Here is a 26,139-nt window from a genome sequence, read left to right as displayed (position 1 = left end):
ACCGTGTTGCTCAGGTTAACCCCCAGGCCCAGCACAGTGAGAAAGCTCAGACTTGGGGGCCAAACGCAGCTCTCCAGACCTCTCCATCTCATGCTTGTGACTCTCCCCAGGCCACACAACCTCTCCTGGCATTGCTTCACCCTCTGCAACGGAGTGTTTCTCCCTGGCAAGAATGTGCCCTTGAACTGTGAGATAAAGACTCTTGCTTAGCTGGATGGAGTCTGAAGCGGGAAAGGGGGGCAGCGATTTGTAGGGAACCGTACTGGCCAGGAGGCACGAGTCGGAGGCAGGGGAAGCTTCAGAGCTGGAGGGTGGAGCACAGGATGTGTCGGAAGAAGAGGAGGAAGAGGCAGGCAAGTAAAGGACCAGGTGCTTCCCCAGCCTTTCCTGCCCCACTGCCTCCCAGAACCAGGAGGGGGTTGAAAAGGGCAGAGCAGAGGACGCTTCCACGCAGGCGTAGTCTCTGGGTGTGTGTGTGCAGCCTGTCACGGAAATGTATATAAACTGGTGGAGGGAGCAGAGGTCTCCTGCTGCTGCAGTTGCTCTATAGAGTGCCAACCTTGAAATAGCTGCTTAGAACCTAGACAGGTGTGCGTAGGCAACCAGAGCTATAGAAGCAACAGTGTTGTTTTTGACAATACAGTGGTACCTCAGGTTAAGAACTTAATTTGTTCTGGAGGTCCGTTCTTAACCCGAAACTGTTCTTAAGCTGAAGCACCACTTTAGCTAATGGGGCCTCCTGCTGCCGCCGTGCCGCCGGAGCACGATTTCTGTTCTCATCCTGAAGCAAAGTTCTTAACCTGAGGTCCTATTTCTGGGTTAGTGGAGTCTGTAACCTGAAGTGTCTGTAACCTGAGGTACCACTGTAAAGAGTTAGCTATGTGCTGTGTTCATTCATTGGAAACTACCCTACTGCAAGGCTTACAGCCATTGCTCCACCCACTTTCACCTCTGGCCCCACCCACCACCAGCATGTTGCCCCCAAGAGGAAGAAGAGGCTACCCACAACAACAGGTCCCTCAAATGGGGCCAGAGGGGAGGTGTGGACAAAGAAATGGGACCACGCCTAATGGCCACACCTCCCAACAGCCACAAATTCAGTGGAAGCACGAAAGGAACGTCTCCTGCACATGATCAGAAGCTCAGGATTGCTGATCATGCGGTAGAGCCCCATGTAGCTATAACAGTGTGCGCATTACAGGTCCTTTTTATACTAACACTGAGCATGCGGACGTTGGGAGTGTGGCCAGCACCGTTTTGGTTCCTTCTCCAATGGCCATAGCTCCCAAGCACTCAAGGACTTTACTGTGCAAGATTCATCCAGACATCCATTGAATATTCATTCTGATTTGCTTGCACAACGCTTACACGTAGTTAGTTAGATTGTATCTGGCCTTTATCGAGCATTTCTGCTGATTTGCTTCCTGGTTGTTTATGTGTCTTCGCATTAATCGTATGTTCGTCCCATATTTTCCAATGCCTTTAACCCATCACTTCCCAAACCACAAAAAGTCCATTGGGGGGGGGAGTTGATTTCTTGGATTAGGGCAACAGAGTCTTTATCGACTTTAAATGCACAAACCTAAAGTTATGGTGGGACGCGGGTGGCACTGTGGGTTAAACCACAGAGCCTAGGACTTGCCGATCAGAAGGTCGGCGGTTTGAATCCCCGCGACAGGGTGAGCTCCTGTTCCTCAGTCCCTGCTCCTGCCAACCTAGCAGTTCGAAAGCACGTCCAAGTGCAAGTAAATAAATAGGTACAGCTCCGGCGGGAAGGTAATCGGCGTTTCCGTGTGCTGCTGTGGTTCGCCAGAAGCGGCTTAGTCATGCTGGCCACTTGACCTAGAAGCTGTACGCCGGCTCCCTCGGCCAATAAAGCGAGATTAGCGCCGCAACCCCAGAGTCGGCCACGACTGGACCTAATGGTCAGGGGTCCCTTTAAAGTTATGGTGTGCATTAGATTCCCGCCCCCTGCAAAATACTGACAGAGCCTCCCACAGTGTTTATTGTGGGTCCCCCCCTCACCCCTTTATTTGACAGATGACTTCCTCTTGTTTTGTTTCCCTAAACTGTTATGTTGCAAAGCATTTCAGACATAATGATGGTGACGGGTGGAGGCTTTCAAAGAGCTGCAGAAAGTCAATGTGACTTCAAGGTGCCCATTGACCAATGGAACAGTCCCTGGAAAAAAATCCATAATGCAGAGTGACACATGGCCTCGGTGCCTGCCAAATGGAAGCTGTTTGGGGTATTTCCTTGTTCTTTGGTGTGGGTTTCACATATTTGGTTAATGGAAGTTCTACCTCCAGAGGGTTTATTTGCCTTCCTAAGGCTGCTATGGAGAATGAGGGGGAAGTATAAAATCTGAAGCCATCAGAAAGATAGATTCCTCACCCCATTCCCAGCTGGAGATTTTACAGTTTGGGATACATTTGCCTTCCTGTACGATAAATAAGGTAAGGTTTGATGCTGTCCTCGCCCTCATATTTCAGGAGGAATCCAAAAGATCTCCTTAAAGAGAAGATCTGCCTAATGTCAATTTTGGCTTACAGGTGGGTCAGGATTTGGGCTTGCCAGATTCCTAATGAGGCTAGCTAGGATTGGTGGAGTTCCCAACTTGTCCATCTGTTATCAGTCTGGTTTATATTAAGAAGATGCTCAAACTTGTTATTGCTTGGACAATATCTTTGCATTTTTGCTTGAAGTCCGAATCCTTTTTTTCTTGCAATCTGAAGAAAACATTGGTTTGTTTCTTATTGCTCCAAAGGTCAAACTCCATCATCTATCTATGTGACACAGGCAATTTTTAAAAAATAAATGGAGCTGATTGTTAGACACCTTCCTTATGTCTTCTAATCAGAGCAAAAGCAGATCTCTTCCCTTCCCTAACCCAGCTAAGGATGTGGAAATGTCTTATTTAATTTGTTTGGAGTGGAACACAGAAAAAAGGCTGGAACCAAGAGACAGAGAGCTGAGATTGAGCTAACAGCATTGTGAGTCTGTCCCCCAGCCCTGATGAATTACTACTGCCATCAGCCCCAGCCAGCTCAGGAAACCTGAATAAGCTGTGCCTCCTCCTGTATATCTGTAAATGAACTCAGATATTACATATAACAAGCGGGACGCGGGTGGCGCTGTGGGTTAAAGCCTCAGCGCCTAGGGCTTGCCGATCGAAAGGTCGGCGGTTCGAATCCCCGCAGCGGGGTGCGCTCCCGCTGCTCGGTCCCAGCGCCTGCCAACCTAGCAGTTCGGAAGCACCCCCGGGTGCAAGTAGATAAATAGGGACCGCTTACTGGCGGGAAGGTAAACGGCGTTTCCGTGTGCGGCTCTGGGGAGCCAGATGCAGCTTTGTCACGCTGGCCACATGACCCGGAAGTGTCTCCGGACAGCGCTGGCCCCCGGCCTCTTGAGTGAGATGGGCGCACAACCCCAGAGTCTGTCAAGACTGGCCCGTACGGGCAGGGGTACTTTTACCTTTACCTTTATTACATATAACACCTTAACCTTCCATATTTTCCTCCCGAAGGTTATTAAGCCAGGGCAAATACTGCATCCCCAGAACTTCACACTGCTCAGAGAAGCTAGGAAAAGCAGGCTGAGCATAGTAATATTGTAATCTACAATCTGATGATTCAATGGTTGTTGGAATGAGATAATCTGTCAAGTTTGGTTTCTCAGTCTCTCATTTCCCCAATCTTAAATTCAGTTCTCCACATTTGAATATCAGTTTGCATTAAAAAACAAAAAACTTCAAGGAAATACATAAGGTTTTTGGTGCAAATTTCTCCTAATATACCCATTTCCCATGTGTACGTTTGCCTAACATACGCATTTTTGCAAGGTGATTTTCCCTACTATAATACATTTTTGCATGCTGTTTTCAATAACGTGATTTTTTAGGCATATATACTTGGTTGGAGAACTGCATTGCAGAATTTGGAGAAGTGCAAATTTCAAAGGAGAGCTGAATTTCGATTCACATGCTGTTTCAGAAAGAGCCAATTTGTTGTTGTTGTTTAGTCATTTAGTCGTGTCCAACTCTTCGTGACCCCATGGACCAGAGAACGCCAGGCACTCCTGTCTTCCACTGCCTCCCGCAGTTTGGTCAAACTCATGCTGGTAGCTTCGAGAACACTGTCCAACCATCTCGTCCTCTGTCGTCCCCTTCTCCTTGTGCCCTCCATCTTTCCCAACATCAGGGTCTTTTCCAGGGAGTCTTCTCTTCTCATGAGGTGGCCAAAGTATTGGAGCCTCAGCTTAGGATCTGTCCTTCCAGTGAGCACTCAGGGCCGATTTCCTTCAGAATGGAGAGGTTTGATCTTCTTGCAGTCCATGGGACTCTCAAGAGTCTCCTCCAGCACCATAATTCAAAAGCATCAATTCTTCGGCGACCAGCCTTCTTTATGCTCCAGCTCTCACTTCCATACATCACTACTGGGAAAACCATAGCTTTAACTACACGGACCTTTGTTGGCAAGGCGATGTATCTGCTTTTTAAGATGCTGTCTAGGTTTGTCATTGCTTTTCTCCCAAGAAGCAGGCGTCTTTTAATTTCATGGCTGCTGTCACCATCTGCAGTGATCATGGAGCCCAAGAAAGTAAAATCTCTCACTGCCTCCATTTCTAGAGCCAATTAGCTAGGTTTAAATGCAAACAGTATCTGATTTCTCTTCCACCCCAATTTAGAAATGATGAGGACGGGGAGGCGAAAACACAGGCTGCTGCTTTTAGTGGTATACATGTGAACTCCATAATGCCTATTTTCTGCAGCCTTTCCTGTTTGTTTGTTTGTTTGTTTGTTTGTTTGCTTGCTTGCTTGCTTGCTTGTTTTTAAGTCTCCTGCACGTTAGAAGATATTGCAATGATGCGAGGAATGCCTATGCCAAGAGATGGTGCTATAGGATTTTCTTGCTGCTACTGGGTCCGTTCCCCCCCCCCAACTTCTTTCTGAAATATTAGATTATGTACATATTGCTATGTTTCCCATCCTCCCCAAATGGGAAGAAGTTCCAGGACAGTACTAACTGGGCTTGGCTTCCTTTGGCTCAGAACATACTGGAGAGACCTGTCAGGAGTAAGCATGGACCAATGGTACCAAATAGCATGGGAAACAGCCCTATTAGAAAAATTAACCAATAAACTGAAACTGACACAGGGACAAATAGAAGAAGACGCCTTCATCCCGGTATGGCTCCCCTTTATCACATACACAGCCCAACAAGACAACAACAAAAATCCACCAACAGCATAGAAATCAATATGGCTAACCTGATCCAAAACACCCACCCACCCCACTCACACACAAAAACAAAGACCACCACAGCCAACCACAAATGGATAACCACACCCTAGGCTAACCCCCACCTCTCTCACCACCAAAGGAACACAAGTGAACAGCAGAGAACCTGCACAAGAAACGCTGACACCAAACCCTACATATAGTAAGTAAATTAGAAACATCGCCACCCCCACCCATCTTTTCCCCCTCCCCCTCTTTCCCCCTTTTCTTCCTAATGTCTCAACAAATGCAGTTGATTTGTAAAAATGTTACATGGGGGGAAAAACATGAGAGAGAGAGACATTGCAGGTGTTATGTACTGAAGTTCTCACCCTGGGCCAGCAGGGGGATTCTGTAGATAGATTTCACTCAGGTCCACATATGCAAATAAGGGATTGAAAGTGACGTTCAGTGATTGGATAGTTACAGAAACTGGTTACTGTTGCGTTGTAGTGGAGCTCTATATAAGCAGGCTGGCTGAACCCTTCAGTTCAGTTCTGTTCTGGCCTGTGAATAGCTCCTGCCAACCTAGCTCCTGCCAACCTAGCAGCTCGAAAGCACGCCAGTGCAAGTAGATAAATAGGTACCGCTGGGGTGGGAAGGTAAACGGCGTTTCCGTGCGCTCTGGCTTCCATCATGGTGTCCCGTTGTGCCAGAAGCAGTTCAGGCATGCTGGCCACATGACCCGGAAAGCTGTCTGTGGACAAATGCCAGCTCCCTCAGCCTGAAAGCGAAATGAGCACCAGAACCCCATAGTCGCCTTTGACTGGACTTAACCATCCAGGGCTCCTTTACTTTTTTTACCTTTACCATAAGGACCCATAACTGGCCTAGATATTATTGAGCTAGATGGATCAGTGGTCTGATTCAAAATAAGACAGCTGTTTATCAGAAAGCGTCTCACTTAAATGCCACAAATGGTCCTCTCCCACAATCAAAAGGCACCCTGTTTTATTTCCTGATTTCCACATGATTTATCTAATGCTTGATTGTAAAAAGCAGTTTAAAAAAAGGATAAAACAGTAAGATTGTCAGTAAAAGAAAAAGTTAAGAACGACTTAAAACATTCAAAACATTGAAAACATAAAACCACATAAAACCACCAGTAAGCTAAATGCCAGATTAAAATTCATGTCAACATTCTGCATGTCTGAGTAGCAGCAGTGGAGCTTCATGCTCCGGCACTGGAGGCAGAGAGCAGGTGGAGGCGGGGCTGGAGCGTGTCCTGGGGACGGGGCACACTGCCTGCAGGGGTGGGGCTCCCAGCGTGTGGGGGGCAGCCACGATGGCACCCTGGGGATCACGCTGCCGGGGGCACTGCACTTCCCCTGCACTCCTCTTCCTCCGCCAGTGCTGGGTAGGCTTAGAAGGTTTTTTTTAGCAAAGCTGCCTGCCTGAGGTCAATAGGCAGGGAGTTCCAAAGTTTGTGTGCCGCCACACTAAAAGATGGACTTGCAACTTCCAGTTCTGCAGAGCAAAGCAGCTTTGCAGGCATATATAGGTTCCCAAGCTGTTATATACTAACACAGGCACCCCCAACCTGTGGTCCTCCAGATGTTTTGGCCTACAACTCCCATGATCCCTAGCTAACAGGACCAGTGGTCAGGGATGATGGGAATTGTAGTCCAAAACACCTGGAGGGCCGAAGGTTGGGGATGTTTGTACTAACACCTTGAAAATGACCTGGCAGCAAATTGGCAGATCTCTGAGCAGAGGTGTTATATGTTGACAGCGCCTCACTCCTGTCAGCAACCGCGGTGCAGCATTCTGCACTAACTGCAGCTTCTGGATCAAAGGCAGCGGAAGCCCCATTCTTCATTTTATAGGGATCCACTTTTATGCAATGCATCTACTCAGCCTTCTCTTTTCGTTCCCCATGTCCTTCCTAAGAAGAGATACAGGATGTGCGCTGGAAAATGCTCCAAATGCATTGGGATTGCCCTCCTGCCTCTGGCTGTCTGCGCTATCGTCTCCAATCTCCTCCTCTACTTCCCTAACGGAGAAGTGTTGGAACCACGCAGGATCACGGACCTGGTCTGGTTCTTCCACGGTATTCTTGGAGCTGGAATATTGGTAAGGAAAAAGCTTGCACTGTTTCTCTTATTCATGTTTTCAGCTTTATGTGAAACGAACCTAAAGGGAACCTAACGCAGGGCAGATCTGAACTAGAAAACAATATTGATTTATATATATAAAGAGAGAAATAGAGAGAGAGAGATGATAGATAACAATTATTTATTTGGTTTTTCAGATTAATTTTTTGCAGTCACATATCCAACATACAACATAAAAATAAGATTCCAAGGAATCTCCTCCCATTTGTTGGTCCTATTGTTAATCATTTCCTCCTGAATCTTTTATGATAATCCGAATCTTTTACCTCTCCATTGTATCCAAAATTCACCATTAAACTACAAGTGATATTCCAAACCTATTAATGGTTTTAACTGTTTACAATGGTCTTTACGATAAGTTACAAATTTTCCCCATTCTATATTAAAATTTTGGTCTTCCTGATTTCTGATTCCTTCGGTCATTTTAGCCTTTTTGGCATAATCCATCAACTTGATCCGCCATTCTTCTCAGGTAGGGACTTTATCTTCTTTTCATCTCTGGGCTGATAACATAAAACGGAGTTGAATGTATGTTGGAAATATAAGGAAACAGAAGGCACCTTTTATCATATGTGATGGAAATGTAAGGTGGTAAAAGAATTTTGGGAAATGATATATAATGAGTTGAAAAAAATGTTAAAATAACCTTTTCTAAAAACAAACAAACAAACCCAAAGACTTCCTTTTAGGAATTCTAGGTGCTGAAATCCCAAGGGAGCAGAAAAGTCTATTTATGTATGTGACCATGGCTGCGTGGATGTTATTGTCCCAGAAATCGATATTGATTTTATACTTTATGCAAGATGTAATGATGACCAGACGCGGGTGGCGCTGTGGGTTAAACCACAGAGCCTAGGGCTTGCTGATTAGAAGGTTGGCGGTTCGAATCCCCGCGACGGGGTGAGCTCCCGTTGCTCGGTCCCTGCTCCTGCTAACCTAGCAGTTCAAAAGCACCTCAAAGTGCAAGTAGATAAATAGGTACCGCTCCGGTGGGAAGTTAAACGGCGTTTCCATGCGCTGCTCTGGTCCACCAGAAGCGGCTTAGTCATGCTGGCCACATGACCCGGAAGCTGTATGCCGGCTCCCTTGGCCAATAAAGCGAGATGAGTGCCACAATCCCAAAGTCATCTGCGACTGGACCTAATGGTCAGGGGTCCCTTTACCTTTACCTTAACGATGACCACCAACTTGAATGGTTTCAAAAGTGGGTTAAACAAATTAATGGAGGATAAGAATGGCTACTAGCCATGATGATGATTAATAAAAGAATACACACACACCCCTTTCGTTTCTAGAAGAAATACTTAGGTTGTTTGTTGGCTTCTGTCAGTCTTGAGAGACAATAGAGTGCGCCTCCGGGGGTGAAGTCAAACTGCTGCGTTAGCAGCACTGAAGTGAGCTCCTGGGGCTCAAGCCTGGGCAGTGTGTATGGAGGTCTGGACTGATGTCAAGACCACCCTCTTGGCCTCACTGATGTGGTCCAAAGGAAAGCAGAGCAATACATTTGGCACCAGCTTGGCTGTAGGAGTTGCCAGAAGGAGGCATACAGGACACCATCCAACCATCTTAGGGACTCCACTCCGAATTTGTGTAGGGTTTACTCCTTAGCCTTTTCATCTCCCGAAGATATCCCGCAAGGCAGCGGAGGTTTAGGTTCAGAATTTCCATTCTCCTAGAGGGGAACCTTCCCAGATTGATGAGCCCCCATCTGCCCCTCACTTCTCGCTGGCCGTTAGAAGACCGTTAGAAGGACAAAGGCCAGAGTTGTGGGTTTGTGAACTGAGTTAGAAGCAGGAAGGAGGCTATGAAACCGAGGCTGAGGCTATGAGAGAAGCAGGGAGGAAGAGGACAGTCTGCCGAGACCCAGCCGCCCCATGTGATGAACTGGCTCTAAGGCATGAGTAGGCAAACTAAGGCCCGGTGTCCGGATCCGGCCCAATCGCCTTCTAAATCCGGCCCTCGGACGGTCCGGGAATCAGCATGTTTTTACATGAGTAGAATGTGTCCTTTTATTTAAAATGCATCTCTGGGTTATTTGTGGGGCATAGGAATTTGTTCATTCCCCCCCCCCCAAAAAAAAATAGTCCGGCCCCCCACAAGGTCTGAGGGACAGTGGACCAGCCCCCTGCTGACCGTAGCTGTCAACTTTTCCCTTTTCTTGCGAGGAATCCTATTCGGAATAAGGGAATTTCCCTTAAAAAACAGGAAACGTTGACAGCTATGCCCTGGACGGGAAGAAAGAGGGAGCGGTGCGGAGCAATAAGGAATCTTCATTAAAAGAAGAAGAAGAAGCTTTGTGCGTTTGCATCTAATCTTGCCCCTTTCTAAAATTTATTTATCGGTTTGTGGTTATTGTTTTTTTGGTAAATCTACCAAAAATTAAAATAAAACTGGAAATAAGAGGTTATCTTAGGACAGCGGAGGGCCTGTGTGCCAATCACCCTATTTCTAATAGGAAATGTTCTGGGTGTGGGTGGTGTGACAAAAATGGGGGGTTGAGGAGGGGCAATTGGGGTGGGGAGTGAGAAATGCCCCTATTTTCATGTGAGGAATGTTGCAGGGTATGAGATAAGAGACATATGGGAGGCCACAACCAGCCCCCTTCAGGGAAAACAGCTGATTTATGATGCGTTGCTTTTTAAAAGAAGCACCCAAATGTCATCATCAAGGGAAGGCATGAGCAGAGAGGCAGTGCGGTTTGTGTTCTCAGTCAGAATATAACTTCTTGGGAAACATTTAAATAGAAATAGCCTCAGGTCAGATTGGTTGGCGTCAGACATGCGCATGAAGAACAGCGAAGGGGGAGGCGCTCCCATCGATCTTCCAAATACCGACAACAGCACTTTGAGAGTAGATATTGACCCTTAATGCAGACTGCTGCAATTAAAGTTTATGTTTCCCCGTGAAATGACATATGCGCTGACCGTTGGCGGGTTGTTCATTCCTGCAACCACCGTTGTACTGTTTGCATTTTGGACACCATCGGTTGTTAAATAACGGCTGGTGTTTTACTGCTGCTTCCCTGGGGAGCCTTTTAAAACGTTTACCTTCCTCATGATTCCAGAAACAAGGGCTTTACTCTCCATTCATCACTAGAATGAAAACGAAATGGTCACTGAACACGCTACATCCAGAAAAGCTTGATTCAAATCCAGAAGAGTATCTGTCTGTTAAGGCACCATTGCTTATTTTTCAGGGCTACTTTCCCCTCACTGTGTTTATAGCTCTTTTGGTGCTGGTGTCTTACTGTAATGAAAGCCAAAATATTGAAGATTGCTTCCCCATCTTGCATTGTACGATAGCCTTTTTGAAAATTTGATGTGAGGTTAACTTATCATTTGGGGCAAAGCACATATTGATTTAAACAAATCCGTCAACGAATGGCTCAAAAGCAACTGGTTAGTGGATTTAAACTCTTAAAATGGCAACAACTGTTAGTTGGAGGGAATAATAATAATAATAATAATAATAATAATAATAATAATAATATACACTGCCCATCTGGCTGGGTTACCCCAGCCACTCTGGGCGGCTTTCAACACACATAAAAACATAAGATAACATCAAACATTAAAAACCTCCCAATACTGTACAGCGCTGCCTTCAGATGTCTTATAAAAGTTCTGTAGCTCTTTATCTCATTGAAATCTGATGGGAAGGCATACAAATGGTTGTTGTTGGAGGCTATAAAAATGTCCCTTAAGCAGATGGAAGGTTTTTTTACGGGGGGAGGGTTGTGTGAGGAAAAGTGACTCACGTAATCAATATTAAGAAGTGCTTAAAATTCCTGGGTCAATTAGGAAGTTGAACCAGAGGGCACCATTCTGGGCTGTGCTAACTGAACAACCGAGAACATCTCTCCATTATGCCAGCCTTCTGGCAAAGTTCCACTTTAGCTGCAAAAGATAGAGAGAGTGAGAGAACAAATACACCATGTCCTCTATGGCACACAATTGTCCTTGGAATGAGGCTAGATAAAATAAAAAGCAAATGTGCAGATTGTGCAGAAGGGCCTCCAGGAATTAGTTGGCTTTGGGTGTCGCAAGAAATGAGAGGGGGAGCACCAGTGGGTTGCTGAACTTCCATTTTCCGCCACCAGTTCCCTTCTGCAACCGAGATAAGAAACTTCAGCAATATCCTTAAAGTCTCAGGTGTTCTGAAATGGAGTGTCTGGCCTAGACTTGATGTGGTGTTATGGTTAGAGTGTTGGGCTATGACCTGGGAGACCAGGGTTTAAATCCTCACTCAGCCTTATAAAAGCTCATTGGGTGACCTTGGGCCAGTCAATAATTCTTAGCCTAACTTACCTCACAGGATTGTTGTGTGGATGAAATGGGGAGATAGAGAACCATCAGGACCACCTCGAGCTCCTTGGAAGAAAAGGTGGTGTTTGTGTGTGTGTATTAGCAAATCAAAGTGGTGCACATAACTCTACTCATTGATGTATTCAGTTTCCAGTTAACCCTCCTCACCCCCCAAATGACAATTTATTATGGGCTCTGTGCTGTTCATGCCTACAAGTTTTGTGCTATGTCTACAGGACGTCACCCTCAGCGAAATGATATCATTTCCCTATTTAATCCAGATTTACACCTGCAGAAGCTCTTCTGGTGAGGAGAAAGAAACAACCAACAAAATACCATATTTACTTGAAAGTAACACACACCTCTTTTTGGCCAAGCGACGTCGCAAAAATTAGGATGTGCAGTAGATTTGATGGCGCATTTACATCTGCCGGCGAATACTTTTTTGGTTTCAAGGTTTTGAAAATCTGAGGTGTGTGTTAGATTCAATGGCACATTAGAATTCATGTAAATACAGTAGTAAATCTGAATTAAGGGGTGGCACCATTTTTATGTGAACTTGCATGCACAAACAGCACCACAGCTACAATAAACTGCTGCATATGTGGAAGTGTCCTGTGATAAATTGTTACAAAACCGCTCTGGAAATTGGGGCAGGGAAGTGTAGTTATGATGTTATAGGCACTACCCAATAGACACCTTCCACAGAAGATCTTTCCCGCATTCAAGCGAAACCACTCTGAAATCCTTCAGGGCTGTTCTTGTCCCATCCTTTGTTGTTGTTGTTGTTGTTTAGTCGTTTAGTCATGTCCAACTCTTCATGACCCCATGGACCAGAGCATGCCAGGCACTCCTGTCTTCCACTGCCTCCCGCAGTTTGGTCAAACTCATGCTGGTAGCTTCGAGAACACTGTCCAACCATCTCATAGAATCATAGAATCATAGAATCATAGAGTTGGAATAGACCACAAGGGCCATCGAGTCCAACCCCCTGCCAAGCAGGAAACACCATCAGAGCACTCCTGACATATGGTTGTCAAGCCTCTGCTTAAAGACCTCCAAAGAAGGAGACTCCACCACACTCCTTGGCAGCAAATTCCACTGTCGAACAGCTCTTACTGTCAGGAAGTTCTTCCTAATGTTTAGGTGGAATCTTCTTTCTTGTAGTTTGGATCCATTGCTCCGTGTCCGCTTCTCTGGAGCAGCAGAAAACAACCTTTCTCCCTCCTCTATGTGACATCCTTTTATATATTTGAACATGGCTATCATATCACCCCTTAACCTCCTCTTCTCCAGGCTAAACATGTCCAGCTCCCTTAGCCGTTCCTCATAAGGCATCGTTTCCAGGCCTTTGACCATTTTGGTTGCCCTCCTCTGGACACGTTCCAGTTTGTCAGTGTCTTTCTTGAACTGTGGTGCCCAGAACTGGACACAGTACTCCAGGTGAGGTCTGACCAGAGCAGAATACAGTGGCACTATTACTTCCCTTGATCTAGATGCTATACTCCTATTGATGAGGCCCAGAATTGCATTGGCTTTTTTAGCTGCCGCGTCACACTGTTGGCTCATGTCAAGTTTGTGGTCAACCAAGACTCCTAGATCCTTTTCACATGTACTGCTCTCAAGCCAGGTGTCACCCATCTTGTATTTGTGCCTCTCATTTTTTTTGCCCAAGTGCAATACTTTACATTTCTCCCTGTTAAAATTCATCTTGTTTGTTTTGGCCCAGTTCTCTAATCTGTCAAGGTCGTTTTGAAGTGTGATCCTGTCCTCTGGGGTGTTAGCCACCCCTCCCAGTTTGGTGTCATCTGCAAATTTGATCAGGATGCCCTTGAGTCCATCATCCAAGTCGTTGATAAAGATGTTGAATAAGACCGGGCCCAAGACAGAACCCTGTGGCACCCCACTAGTCACTCTTCTCCAGGATGAAGAGGAACCATTGATGAGCACCCTTTGGGTTCGGTCAGTCAGCCAGTTACAAATCCACTGAGTGGTAGCATAGTCAAGACCGCATTTTACCAGCTTCTTTACAAGAATATCATGGGGCACCTTGTCAAATGCCTTGCTGAAATCAAGGTAGACTACATCCACTGCATTCCCTTCATCTACCAGGCTTGTAATTCTGTCAAAAAATGAGATCAGGTTAGTCTGACATGACTTATTTTTCAGAAATCCATGCTGACTATTGGTGATCACAGCATTCCTTTCTAGGTGCTCACAGACTGTTTGCTTAATTATCTGCTCCAGAATCTTCCCTGGTATTGATGTCAGACTGACTGGGCGGTAATTATTTGGGTCCTCTCTTTTCCCCTTTTTGAAAATAGGGACAACATTTGCCCTCCTCCAGTCTGCCGGGACTTCGCCTGTTCTCCAGGAATTCTCAAAGATGACTGCCAGTGGTTCTGAAATCACATCTGCCAGTTCTTTTAATACTCTTGGATGCAGTTCATCTGGCCCTGGAGACTTGAATACATCTAGAATACATCTCGTTCTCTGTCGTCCCCTTCTCCTTGTGCCTTCCATCTTTCCCAACATCAGGGTCTTTTCCAGGGAGTCTTCTCTTCTCATGAGGTGGCCAAAGTATTGGAGCCTCAGCTTCAGGATCTGTCCTTCCAGTGAGCACTCAGGGCTGATTTCCTTCAGAATGGATAGGTTTGATCTTCTTGCAGTCCATGGGACTCTCAAGAGTCTCCTCCAGCACCATAATTCAAAAGCATCCATTCTTCGGCGATCAGCCTTCTGTCCCATCCTTACCACTACAAAAATGTCTATTTGCAGACAAGAAGAATAACTATCAGACCCCGTCCGGCACTCCTGTTTAGAATTCTATCGCTTGCCTTCAGCTTGATTTCTCATTTCTCAAGCATGTCAGCTGCCCTCAACACTGAATACAATTTTGTCTTGGCAAAAGCCTTTGCGTGGCTATTCCCTCCCCCTCCACAGATGGAATAAATGAAGACACAGGACACCAGAATTTTAGGTTAATGGGCGAAAATGGCCACAACTTTATTGATTACAGGCAAGAGTGGTATTGGCTTTAGGCATTGGCCCTACCAGACTAACCGGTCTAACCGGTGAGGGTTAAGCACCAACAGGGGGAGCCACCCGAGATGCATATCCCTAGGCGCTCCCCGAGGGGTTACCGCTCGGAGGCGCGCTTTAGGCCCTAGCCTCCGTAGGTTTCGGACGAGGCGACGCCCCTCGGAGTCCTTTAACGAACTACCCTCCAAGCCTTGGGGGAGGTGATGGCGTTCCTCCCCCCCGATCTCATTTGCATGACAATACCCCGGCCAATGCCTACCGCCAAAACCCAGGAGTTGTGACGTTTTGCTACGAGGTAGGCGAAAAAACCAAGTGGCTTCAAATTCCAGCCAATTAGCCAAATGGAAAAACTCCTACCAGGCCCCTTGCGGCGACCAGCCGAAACCCATAGCAAAGTCAAGGGCGAACCTAAAGGGCGGGTGGGTGGGAAACCGCGTCGGGTAAGCGGAGAAAAGGGGCGAGCCAAGGGCTGCCCCGACCTTAAGTGGCCACTAGACGGCCCGCCCCCGCCGCCAGCCCATTGGCTGGCGGTGCGTGGGGATGCAAATTGAGGGAATCCCTGGCTCCCGCGAGGCTGGGGCCAGCCCCGCGGGAGTTTGGGCGGGGTCGTGAGCCCGCAACCCCCCCCTCCTGAAGTTCGGTAGTGGCATTGTTTGTTTGGGTAATAACAACTACTGCTTTCTCCCACCACCATTTAATGTGTGCTTTCCTTTTCCTCCAGGTTTTCTTGCCAGCGTTTATGATATTGGGTGCGGGTGAAGCCAAATGCTGCGCTAACAGATGTGGGGTAAGCAAAGCCTTGTAAATTGGGGGGAGAGAAATGCCCCTTTCTGTTTCCCCTTCGCCCCAGTTTCTCCACATCATCTCTTAGTCAGCATTCCATGGTCAATGAGAACAGTCGGTCCTCGCTGGGTTGTTTTGAATTCCCTTCCCCTTAATATTCTTCTCTACTTCTTCAAACGCTGGGTGAGTAATACAGAATCTAGAGAGAATAATGAAATTTAAAGAAAAATCACCTATGAAATTTAAAGAAAACCGAGGAACTTAAAGCAAAGCAATACTTATAATGGCACAAACTAACAGCTATATTGACAAAGCGATCAGTTGCAGTAAGTGGCACAGTTAATATAGTCTCCTCCTTACTTCCTCCAGCCAGCCAAGAGATTTTCCTATCAGGAGAAGGATGAGTGCCTCCCCACCAGCACATGCCCCCCCCCCATCCTGAGAAAACCCCTTACCCCCCCTTTAAATTATTTGGTATACAGTCATACATCGGGTTTCAGACGCTTCAGGTTGCGAGATTTCGGGTTGTGCACTGAGCCAAACCTGGAAGTACCGGAACAGGCTACTTCCGGGTTTCGGCACTTGCACATGTGTAGAAGCGCTAAATCGCGCTTTGCACATGCACAGAAGCGCCAAATCGCAACCTGTGCATGCGCAGACGCGGCGCTGCAGGTTGCGGACGCTATGGGTTGCAAACGTGCTTCCTGCATGGATCACGTTCGCAACCCGAGCGTCCACTGTATTTACAAAAATAAAAACGCACACCAATAAATAAGTTTTAGAAAGGGAGAAGATTAGACCTGGACACACAATTCTTTTTATTAAAAAATAATAATCCTTGCGCTCTGCTCCCCTTCCCCCCCCCACCCAGAGCGGCCCTGCCCTCTGCCCATGGGTGTAGCCAGAATTTTTGTTAAGGAGGGGGGGAACAGGACTTCTGTTATGGGGGGGGGCACAGCCAACGTGATTGGTCAGTTAGTTAAGTATTTCTATTGTTTAACTTGATCTAGGGGGGCAGCTGCTCCCCCAGCCCCCCCTTGGCTATGCCCATTTCCTGTGACTGCCCCTCGGAGCTGCTAAATGACAGCAGCAGCTTCTCCTCCTTGCCTGCTCTCCAGCAGCTGCTTTGAGCTGCCCAAGGCAGGAGGCCAGCAGCAGCAGCCACGGAGAGGTTATGGGATGTTTCCTTGCTGTTGCTGTTGCTTGGGACAAGGGCCAGCTCGTTTTCCTCCTTGAGCCTGGCGACGGCAGCAGCGCTGGCAAGGGAAATAGGGGCATTCTAGGATCCAATCAGAATCTGGTATGGCTTTTGTAATTCTAGGACTGTCCCTGGAAAATCGGGACACATGGAGGGTCCGCGAGAGTACAGAAAGATGATATATAAGCAGCAGGCAACAAAAAACAAGAAAAGTTGCCTGCGGATCATCTGTACAAAAATTACACACACACAAACACCATATACAGTGGTACCTCTGGATACGAACGGGATCCATTCCGGAGCCCCGTTCACATCCAGAGCAGAATGCAACCCGCGTCTGCATGTGTGTGGGTCGCGATTCGCCGCTTCTGCGCATGCGCATGACATCATTTTGACCGTCTGCGCATGCACGAGCGGCGAAACCCAGAAGTAACGCATTCCGTTACTTCCGGGTCGCCGTGGAGCGCAACCCGAAAACGCACAACCTGAAGCAACTTCAAGCCGAGGTGTGACTGTACATACCGTAAATTTCGCTCTATAACACGCAGATTTTTTCTCCTAAAAAGTAAGGTGAAATGTCTGTGCATGTTATTGAGCGAATGTGTGGTCCCTGGAGCTGACTCTCCGGAGCTAAGGGGCAAAATAGGCAAAAATAAGGCAAAAATAAGATCGGGTGGCGGGCGGGCGGAGGGAAGGCGGAAGCTGTTGCTTTCCTGCATTCTGCCTCAGGGTCTTACTGCCCACCCGCTTCTGTTGCTGCGTTTGCTCAAACTCAACAAAGAGCAGGGAATCCCCTGCCCTCCTGGCAAGCAGAGGGTTAAGGAAATGATCGAGTCCTTCCGTGCAGGCTCCAGCCCACCACCTCCTCCTCGTGCTCTAGGGACTCGCAGGCAGCTGAAAAACACGCAAGTGGGAGAGAGAGAGAGAGAGGGCTGGCTTGGGTGGGGTGGAGGGGACTTTTGCTTTACAATGGTAGGTTTCTCATTTCTTTTCCAAAAGCAGAGAGCCCTGCCCCCAGGCCCCCTCCAAATTACAGCTTCTCCAAGCAATGTACTGCTGGAGGGAGACAGTATGCTTGTTTGGAAGAGAAACCCTGCTTCCCTGCTCGTAAGTAACAGCAGGCTGGATTGCAGAGTGAGACATGGAAATCTCTGGATTTATATGCTGTATATCAAATATCTTAATCTATACTTTCTAACGCGGCAGGTAAATCAGAATCTCCTGAGCCAGGAGGATTATGTGGGGGAGGAAGGGAAAGGAGAATGTTAGCCGCTTTGAGACTCCTTAAAGGGAGTGAAAGGCGGGATATCAAATCCAAACTCTTCTTCTTCTTCTTCTTCATCTCTCCTCTCCCCTTCATTAAAAGCCTAATACTCTTCTTTGAAGAAGTATAACGTGAGAATGTTTTTTATATATATTTTTTAAAGTTCATTTCCTCATTGTGCGCTATACACTGATAATTGCTGCCACAATAACAATTGATTGAAAATGGAATTTAGTCCCCCCCCCATAGAGAGCTGTTCTTCAAACGTTTAGCCTTAATACAGTGGCTGATGTAATACCCTTCTGCTTCACTAGGCATTTTATATAGGGACATTAAAATTGATTTTCTACATCTTGGCAGATGAAAAAAAGTGTGTTACATGCCCTATTGCCCAAAAGTGTGCAAGCACAGAGCAAAGGTTGCAGTGACAGAGGTGGCCAAAAAAGAAATACCGTAAATAAAAAAGAAATCATACTTCGTATATCCTGTCTGTTTTATCCTTAATAGGGACTTTTATAAGCATGGATCCACAGGATCTTTGCATTGGGTCACCCCAAATTCACCATCAGATAACATAGCATGTCCATGGCTACAGCCTGCACCAAAAAAATCACGCACCCACTGTTGCCTAGGGTCGCAGTGGTGCAAAAACGTGGTTACAAAGCATGGATCCACATGGATCCTCAGGATTTTTGCATTGGGCTACTCCAAACTCACTGTCAGATCACATGTCTGTGGCCACAGCATGAACCACAAAAATCATACATCCACTGTTTCATTTAGAATATTTTTTTTCTTGTTTTCCTCCTCTAAAAACTATGTGCGTGTTATGGTCTGGTGCGTGTTATAGAGCGAAAAATACGGTATATGGTTTTTTAATTTCGGTTTGTACCGCATATGAAACACAGAACACTTATAACAGCAGACAAAAATTAAAAGATAAAAACAAAACTGGGCACACAGAATGAGTACATTTGCCTGTGGGTTAAAATGAAGTCGAAGAAAAGACTATTGGTGTGAGATCAGATTATCAGTGTACGCTTTTTCATATTGATCCGGAACTGGGCCAGGGTTTGGACTTCTCTATATTTTGCATAAATTTCATTACTTGTGTTCATAGTCTGATTTACCACAGTCTGGGAGGAGGGATAGCATACGCAAGGGCCTTTCTTCACCAGTGGTTCTTTGTGCAGGCACTTTTGATCATTTGACTCTCTCCAAGGCCTGTTTTTCTAAACGTGTTATGGTTTCGCTTTTGTTTTGCTTCCTCGCTGTTCTTCATGTTGGAGACGTCTTGTTCTGGTGATAGCACAATGCTTCCCTCTAATCTCATCCTTCAGAATGCCAAGGTCTCACGTAGGAGGCTGCCGCCTAGCACAAAACTGCAATCAGTTCACTCAGAGATGATTCAGAGTTGCATATTGAATCTATCTTTGATCCATCATGGCTTCTTTGCTGTGTGCCTCAAAGTTGCCCGGAGGGTTCCTCCAGAAAACCTGTTTATTAAGCATCTGTCCTGATTTGTTTGCAGTGAGATGGGACGACGTTGGTTAGTTGACGAGCGTTTGCTCTCGTTATCCGCTTGCAGACAGGTTAAATGACTGTGTTATGTCACAGCAAATTTTACCTCACAGTGTTTTCTCATAACTTTCCTTATCGCCCGCCCAACTTTTGGGGAAGCTGCTTCATTGAGCAAGGTCTCTCAGTCAAGTATAATTGTGCAAAACTGAATTTGAAAATGTGGGATGGAATCCCACCTGAGAATTGCAACTGTCTGGAAGTACCTGTAGTTGCTGGTTCCACGGGCCTATCTAGGTTCAGGTGAACAGGCAGGTCAGGTCGATATTACATACACCTTTTGGAGTTCCAAACGGCTTTGATGCTAATGTGTCTATTGCCTTCCAGATGGTCCTCTCTCTCGTCTTTGCTGTGCTTGGAGCTCTCGGTGGACTGTACTGTGTGATCATCTCATCCTTGGGGTTAATTAGCGGTCCTCTCTGTGATATTGGTGACGAAGTATACATCTACCCTTTCAGGAATGACAGCTTAGTGTGAGTAAAATGGAGCCCCTCTACCATCAACATCACCACTGCAAAGTTTGTTCAAAAAAATGGTATATACCGCGGCAGCAAGGACATAGCTGCCGGGTTGCCCAGTTTCCCCCTCTCCCACTCTTCTGTCCACTTTCCCATTTGCTGTAGCAAGGGGTCTGTTGGGGGGGCACAACACGCTTGATGGAGAGGGCAGAGCCAGGAAGCACAGCCTGCCCTCCCTTCCCCCCAATATGATGACAACCATGTAAGCTGCAGATGATTATAAAGGGCCTCAAAGTAAGAGCTGGAAACCGTGGTTTGGAAGTGCGTTTTCAACTTGGAGGCAATCTTATGGTCACTATAGTTTGCTGTCTTCGGATGCAACAAGAAACTGTGGAGGTTTCTTGGAAACCAGGAAGAGAGAAAACTAGTGTGCTTCAGGAGTGAAGGGGAATATGAGAGCCTAAGCCATGGAATATGAGAGCCTAAGCCTTTGGGATGCAGGTGGCGCCGTGGCTTAAACCACAGAGCCTAGGGCTTGCCGATCAGAAGGTCGGCAGTTCGAATCCCCGCGACGGGGTGAGCTCCCGTTGCTCGGTCCCAGCTCCTGCCAACCTAGCAGTTCAAAAGCACATCAAAGTGCAATTAGATAAATAGGTACCGCTCCGGCGGGAAGGTAAACGGCGTTTCCGTGCGCTGCTCTGGTTCGCCAGAAGCAGCTTAGTCATGCTGGCCACATGACCCAGAAGCTGTACACTGGCTCCCTCGGCCAATAAAGCGAGATGAGCGCCGCAACCCCAGAGTCGGCCACGACTGGACCTAACGGTCAGTGGTCCCTTTACCTATGCCACCTTTTAGGCCAATTGCCTCACAAAGTGATCATAGTCACAACCCATCAATAAACAATTGCTTTATATATAGATTAAAATCCTGTAACACTTTATACCAAGTTCCCCATGAGCCATGCCTTAAAATGAACTAAGACTGTTAGGAAATTAATGCTACACTAGGAATTTGGTTCATTTCAGACAAGCCATAGTTAAGATCAACTATAGTTTCTTGGGTTCAGATGATGTTGCAAGGTGTGGTTAATTAAAAAGGGAAGGAAAAGTTTCTGAACTCCTCTTCCCAGCTGCACCGGGGAAGCGGAAGGAGTCTGTGGACCAGATGGAGGCTAGACTTATTCCTGTTATGATAAACCATTGTTTACTATAATTCCTGAATGCAGCCTTTCAGTCTGATGAAGGAAGTATTTCTCAGCTGAAAGTTTGTAGCAAAACTCAATTTTGACCTCTCCCTTTGTAGGGACAATTATTTGTTTAACCAGACAACCTGGAGCATCTGCAAAAAACCCGAAAATATCATCCTTTGGAACATTGTGTTGTTTTCCCTCCTGCTGGCAATCGGCCTGGCTGAAGCCACCCTCTGCCTCATCCAAGTGGTCAACAGTCTCATCGGGTTCATACGTGGCTTGAGGGAAAGAAAGGTGAGTGCACGAGAGAAAATTGGGATGCGCACTTCAGATCTTCCCGCCTCCAGTAAAGTGTAGCAGAATGGGGGAAGATAGAAGAAAAGGCAACGCAAGCATTACTGGGCATAGAATATATTCCTTATAAAACAGTTGTGCGAATGAGGTCTAGAAAACCATGAGCTACATTTGAGAGAATGAACTGGTTTATGAAGGAACGAAACTGGTCGGCCATTTTGTATTTGGGTTTTAGCTGTGAAACGTTTTCTTTCCACTCAGGTCGGATATTGGGAACCTTTGGCCCACCTTTGCATGGCTACTGCTACAGTTACCCATTTGTATTCAATGTAGGTAGGTTGCACAGTGGTACCTCTGGTTGCAAACAGGATCCGTTCCGGAGGCCCGTTCGCAACATGAAAAGAACACAACCCGTGTCTGCGCACGCGCGGGTCGTGATTCGCCTCTTCTGCGCATGTGCATGTTGTCATTTTGCACGTCTGCGCATGCGCGAGTGGCGAAACCCAGAAGTAACCCTTTCCGGTACTTCCGGGTCACCACGGGACGCAACCTGAAGCAAACGTAACATGAGGTATGACTGTGTTCCTATTTGGGGGAATCTCAGGCCTCTAGGTCAACTGTGGCCCTCAGGCCTCTCTCTTAGGTCTTAGGACTCTTCCCAACCTCTCTCCAGGCCTGCCCCTCCTCATCCGTGCTCTAGGCCCTCCTGACTGGAATGTGTCTTTGAACAGTGATAATTCCTCTTGGCTGACTGGCTGGAAGACAGGAGTCTGTGTGTGTGTGTGTGTGTGTGTGTGTGTGTGTGTGTGTGTGTGGAAAATGGCCTACTGTACAATGATAAAATTGGCATGGTGGGAGGCAGCAATGCTTCTGAATACCAGTTGCTGAAAACCACAGGAAAAGATTGTGCTATTGGGCTCGAATCCAGTCACTTTTATTGTATATAGCCAAAGGCCTTTACAATGGACGACAGGGAATAAAAGGAAAACTTGCTGCCGGCACAAATTTGGCTACCTGGAGTGTAATATATAGATGTTTATCTGCCAGGAGTTGTGCTCGAATCCTGCTTGCATGCTTCCCACTGGTACCTGACCACTATAAGAACAGGATGCTAGATTTAGATGGACCATTGGCCTGACCTGGCCTGCTGTTATATAGCGTAGGGTTGCCATATTTCAAAAAGTGAATTTTGAAATAGTTTTTTAAAGGAAATTCCCCCAAAGCTTCCAACATGTGTTGCCATACTTCCAGATTTTCCAGGACATTTCAGCGCTTTCCGTCCGGACCCTGCTTCTGACGGCCGAATCCTAGCTATGTCCAGGAATTTCCGGGCATATGGCAACCCTAATATGGTGGTTCCCCATAGCTTGGGTGCACAACCTGTATCCACCAGAACCGTGTGTTCTGTATTGCAGGCCCAAGTTCATGGAACTCCTTTCCAGTTAAGGTCAGAGATGTCTCCTCCCTATTGAACATCTGGGACCAAGTGAAGACTTTTATTGTTGTTATTATTTAAACTAAATTCTGAAAAAGTAAAATGAAACTATGCTATCCGATTGCGATCTTGACTTATTTTGTTAAGAGAACTCATCCTTTCGCTTGCTTGCAGACGGATATTGCAGGAATGTGACCAGCCTACGAAGAAGACAAAAGACAACCAACCAACAGCCAACATGTGTAAAGTCAGGATAGTGTGTGTTGTATATTTATAGCTGTGGTGGGGAGCCTGGGGCCCTCCAGATATTGCTGGACTCCCAACTCCCATCAGCTTCAGCCAGCATGGCCAATGGTCAGGAATCATGCGAGTTGCATGTAACCTGGGAATATCTGGAGAGTCACAGGTTCCCCACCTCAGATTTATAGGAACCAGAAACACAGCGGATTCTTATAACCACAGAAAGAATCCCAAAACGTTCTTTTTTATATATAAACACTATATAGGTAGGGGGAAAGGTTGTGTGTAATTTATTTAGGACTTTTCTGAGATTATACTAGATGGACCACTGGCCTGATCCTGCAGCCTATCCTATGGTTACCAGATTTTTTTCAGTGAATCTGGGGACACTTTTTTTTAAAGCTGAGTAGCAACAGGGAGTCAGTAGTGGGGATGGTGAGGCAAAAGACCCTGGGCCCAAGCACACATGCATATTGTATAAAGGTGCAAAGCCCTTCTTTCGCACCCTGTGAAACATAAATGCGCAGAGTTTTTAAAAAACTGGGCAATGGCTGCCCACCCGCGGCTCCTGAGCCTCCCCTGATCTGTCAAAACAAAGGGAGGAAGGGGGCAGGAGTTCGAGGGAGACTCAGGAGTCATGGCCGAGTGGCACGCCATTGCCCAGTTTTTAAAAAACTGAGCATTTATGTTTCACAGGGTGCGAAAGGGCTTTGCACCTTGCCCGGCAGAGAAACCGCACGCCTTGCACCCCTCCTGGGCGACGGCCACCCACCTGCAACTCCTGAGCCTCCCCCATCAGTCAAAACAAAGGGGGAAGGGGGCAAGAGATCTGTACCGCCGGACGTCCCCGGTTCCCCTTCAGCAGTGGCAGCAGCAGTCAGCAGCTCGGAGCCAGCCAGAGCCAACTGCGCTACCAGGCTGGCTCCGGACTGCTGAGGCTGCCGCTGCCACGTTTCCCAGGGATAGATTTGCAAATCTGGAGACATTCCAGGGATGGAATTTGTCCGGGGACAGATTTGCAAATCCAGGGACTGTCCCCGGGAACCGGGGACGTCTGGTAACCCTAGCCTATCCTTATGTTCTTGTGTTTCATTTATTCCATCTCCCTTTTGAGAGCAAGCAAAGGACAGGTGGGTGTCCTGCCCTCCCAACATAAATCCTGGTTCCACCCATTGGCTTTTAGCAAATAAATTATGCTGTTCGATTCAGACATGCTCCTGTGCCATGTGGAATAGCAACATGAATAAAAGGCCCCTTACACTTCTGGGTGCAATACAAAGAGAAGCCAAAGTGCCCCAGAAATATTTAATCTTCTGTCCCACATGCAGATTCTACAGCTATTATTATAAATGAGCTAGTTTTTGTTTACTAACCATGCAAACAAAAATCATGCCCTGTTCCTTCTCCTTCTCCTCCTCCTCCTCCTCTTTCTCTCTCTCTCTCTCTCTCTCACACACACACACGGTGTTTTACATCACAGTCAGAATCAGGATGCTTCACTTGACAGTAGAAGTTCTTATGTTCTTAGGTGCCTGAGATTAATCCCAGGAAAGAGAGAGATAGAGATAGATGTTTATGGTGTCTAGAATGGACAAACAAATGATGTATATTCTGAAACCTTACAATTTACCTTGTTTTAGAGATGCGCGCATGTAAACCAGTCTTGTTTCTTATCTGGGCTTCCGTATATATCATGTCTTGCCTGTAAATATTAAATGTTGTTGTATTATTATTTGAGGCATGCTTCTTTTATTAGCTGGAAGAACGACTGGCTAAAGGAGGCTGCATGGCAGAGTCCGCTCAGGCAGGCTTGCACACGTATCTAGTCTTGAAAACCACATTTTGCTTCATATCCATTTGCTGCAGGACAATTACATTCTTCCTCAAAGGAGATTGAATTTTAAATTCCTAAACAGTGGCAAAGTAGGTTAGGCTGAGAGTAGAGACTGGCGATTTCATTTTTCCAATCTCTAATTCACTTCTTCATGTTTCCACATCAGTTTGCAAATTCTTCCTTTTTAAAGTCTTCGGTAAGATTCATCATTTTAGTGTGAATTGGGACATTTTTATGCAGTTTTGCCCAATGTACACATTTTTTGCAATGCATTTTTGTACCTTGTTTTCACTAATATACACTTTGCCTTAGTACATACATTTGCATACACATTCCTTGGTTGGAGAACTGCATTGCAAAATTCGGAAAAGTGCTAACTGCAAAGGATGAGCATGTTTTGGTTTGCATCTTGTTTTGTGAATTAGGCGAGTGTGAATTACATAAGTTCACATTTAAATGTGAACTAGATCAAATTGCAGTTCCCTAGCTGAAAGACATTGACTTGCACAAGGCCACCCTAATGCTTGACCTCTTCGCTCTTCGCTCTCCCTCTCCCTTTCTTTCTCTTGTATGCTCCCCCCCCCCCCATTTCAAAGCACGTTCCTTCTAAGTTTAAATGTTCTTTATTAATTTGTATCCACTCTTCCTAGCAACAAGGAAGAAATTCAGTTCAGTTCATGAACCTACCTGATTTGTACTTCCCAAAACAAGATACAAACGGGAATGCAACAAAATCCACGCGTCTCTGAATTCTGCAGTGCAGCTCTCCAATAAAAAGAGACAGAAACAGATTTGTATTAAAAGGAACAAATGGTGCTGGAGGAGACTCTTGAGAGTCCCATGGACTGTAAGAAGATCAAACCTCTCCATCCTTAAGGAAATCAGCCCTGAGTGCTCACTGGAAGGACAGATCCTGAAGCTGAGGCTCCAATACTTTGGCCACCTCATGAGAAGAGAAGACTCCCTGGAAAAGACCCTGATGTTGGGAAAGATGGAAGGCACAAGGAGAAGGGGATGACAGAGGACGAGATGGTTGGATTGGACAGTGTTCTCAAAGCTACCAGCATGAGTTTGACCAAACTACGGGAGGCAATGGAAGACAGGAGTGCCTGGCGGGCTCTGGTCCAG

At 46.5% G+C, this 26,139-nt stretch overlaps 1 protein-coding gene across 1 annotated transcript; it reads left to right on the top strand.

Annotated features, from left to right (window-relative positions):
* The first annotated feature begins 906 nt into the window (after positions 1–906).
* Positions 907–24,875, top strand: LOC114595292 (transmembrane 4 L6 family member 1-like). The gene is made up of 6 exons (XM_028725596.2): positions 907–2,456; positions 7,169–7,351; positions 15,460–15,525; positions 19,889–20,034; positions 21,322–21,502; positions 23,112–24,875. The coding sequence occupies exons 2-6, from the start codon at positions 7,181–7,183 to the stop codon at positions 23,130–23,132; spliced, it is 585 nt and encodes a 194-aa protein (XP_028581429.2). The 5' UTR covers positions 907–2,456; positions 7,169–7,180; the 3' UTR covers positions 23,133–24,875.
* Positions 24,876–26,139: the final 1,264 nt, after the last annotated feature.

This window comes from Podarcis muralis, chromosome 4 (assembly GCF_964188315.1).
Source record: "Podarcis muralis chromosome 4, rPodMur119.hap1.1, whole genome shotgun sequence".
Lineage (NCBI taxonomy): Eukaryota > Metazoa > Chordata > Lepidosauria > Squamata > Lacertidae > Podarcis > Podarcis muralis.
Note: the sequence above shows the minus strand (reverse complement) of the source record. Positions and strands in the feature narration are given on the sequence as shown.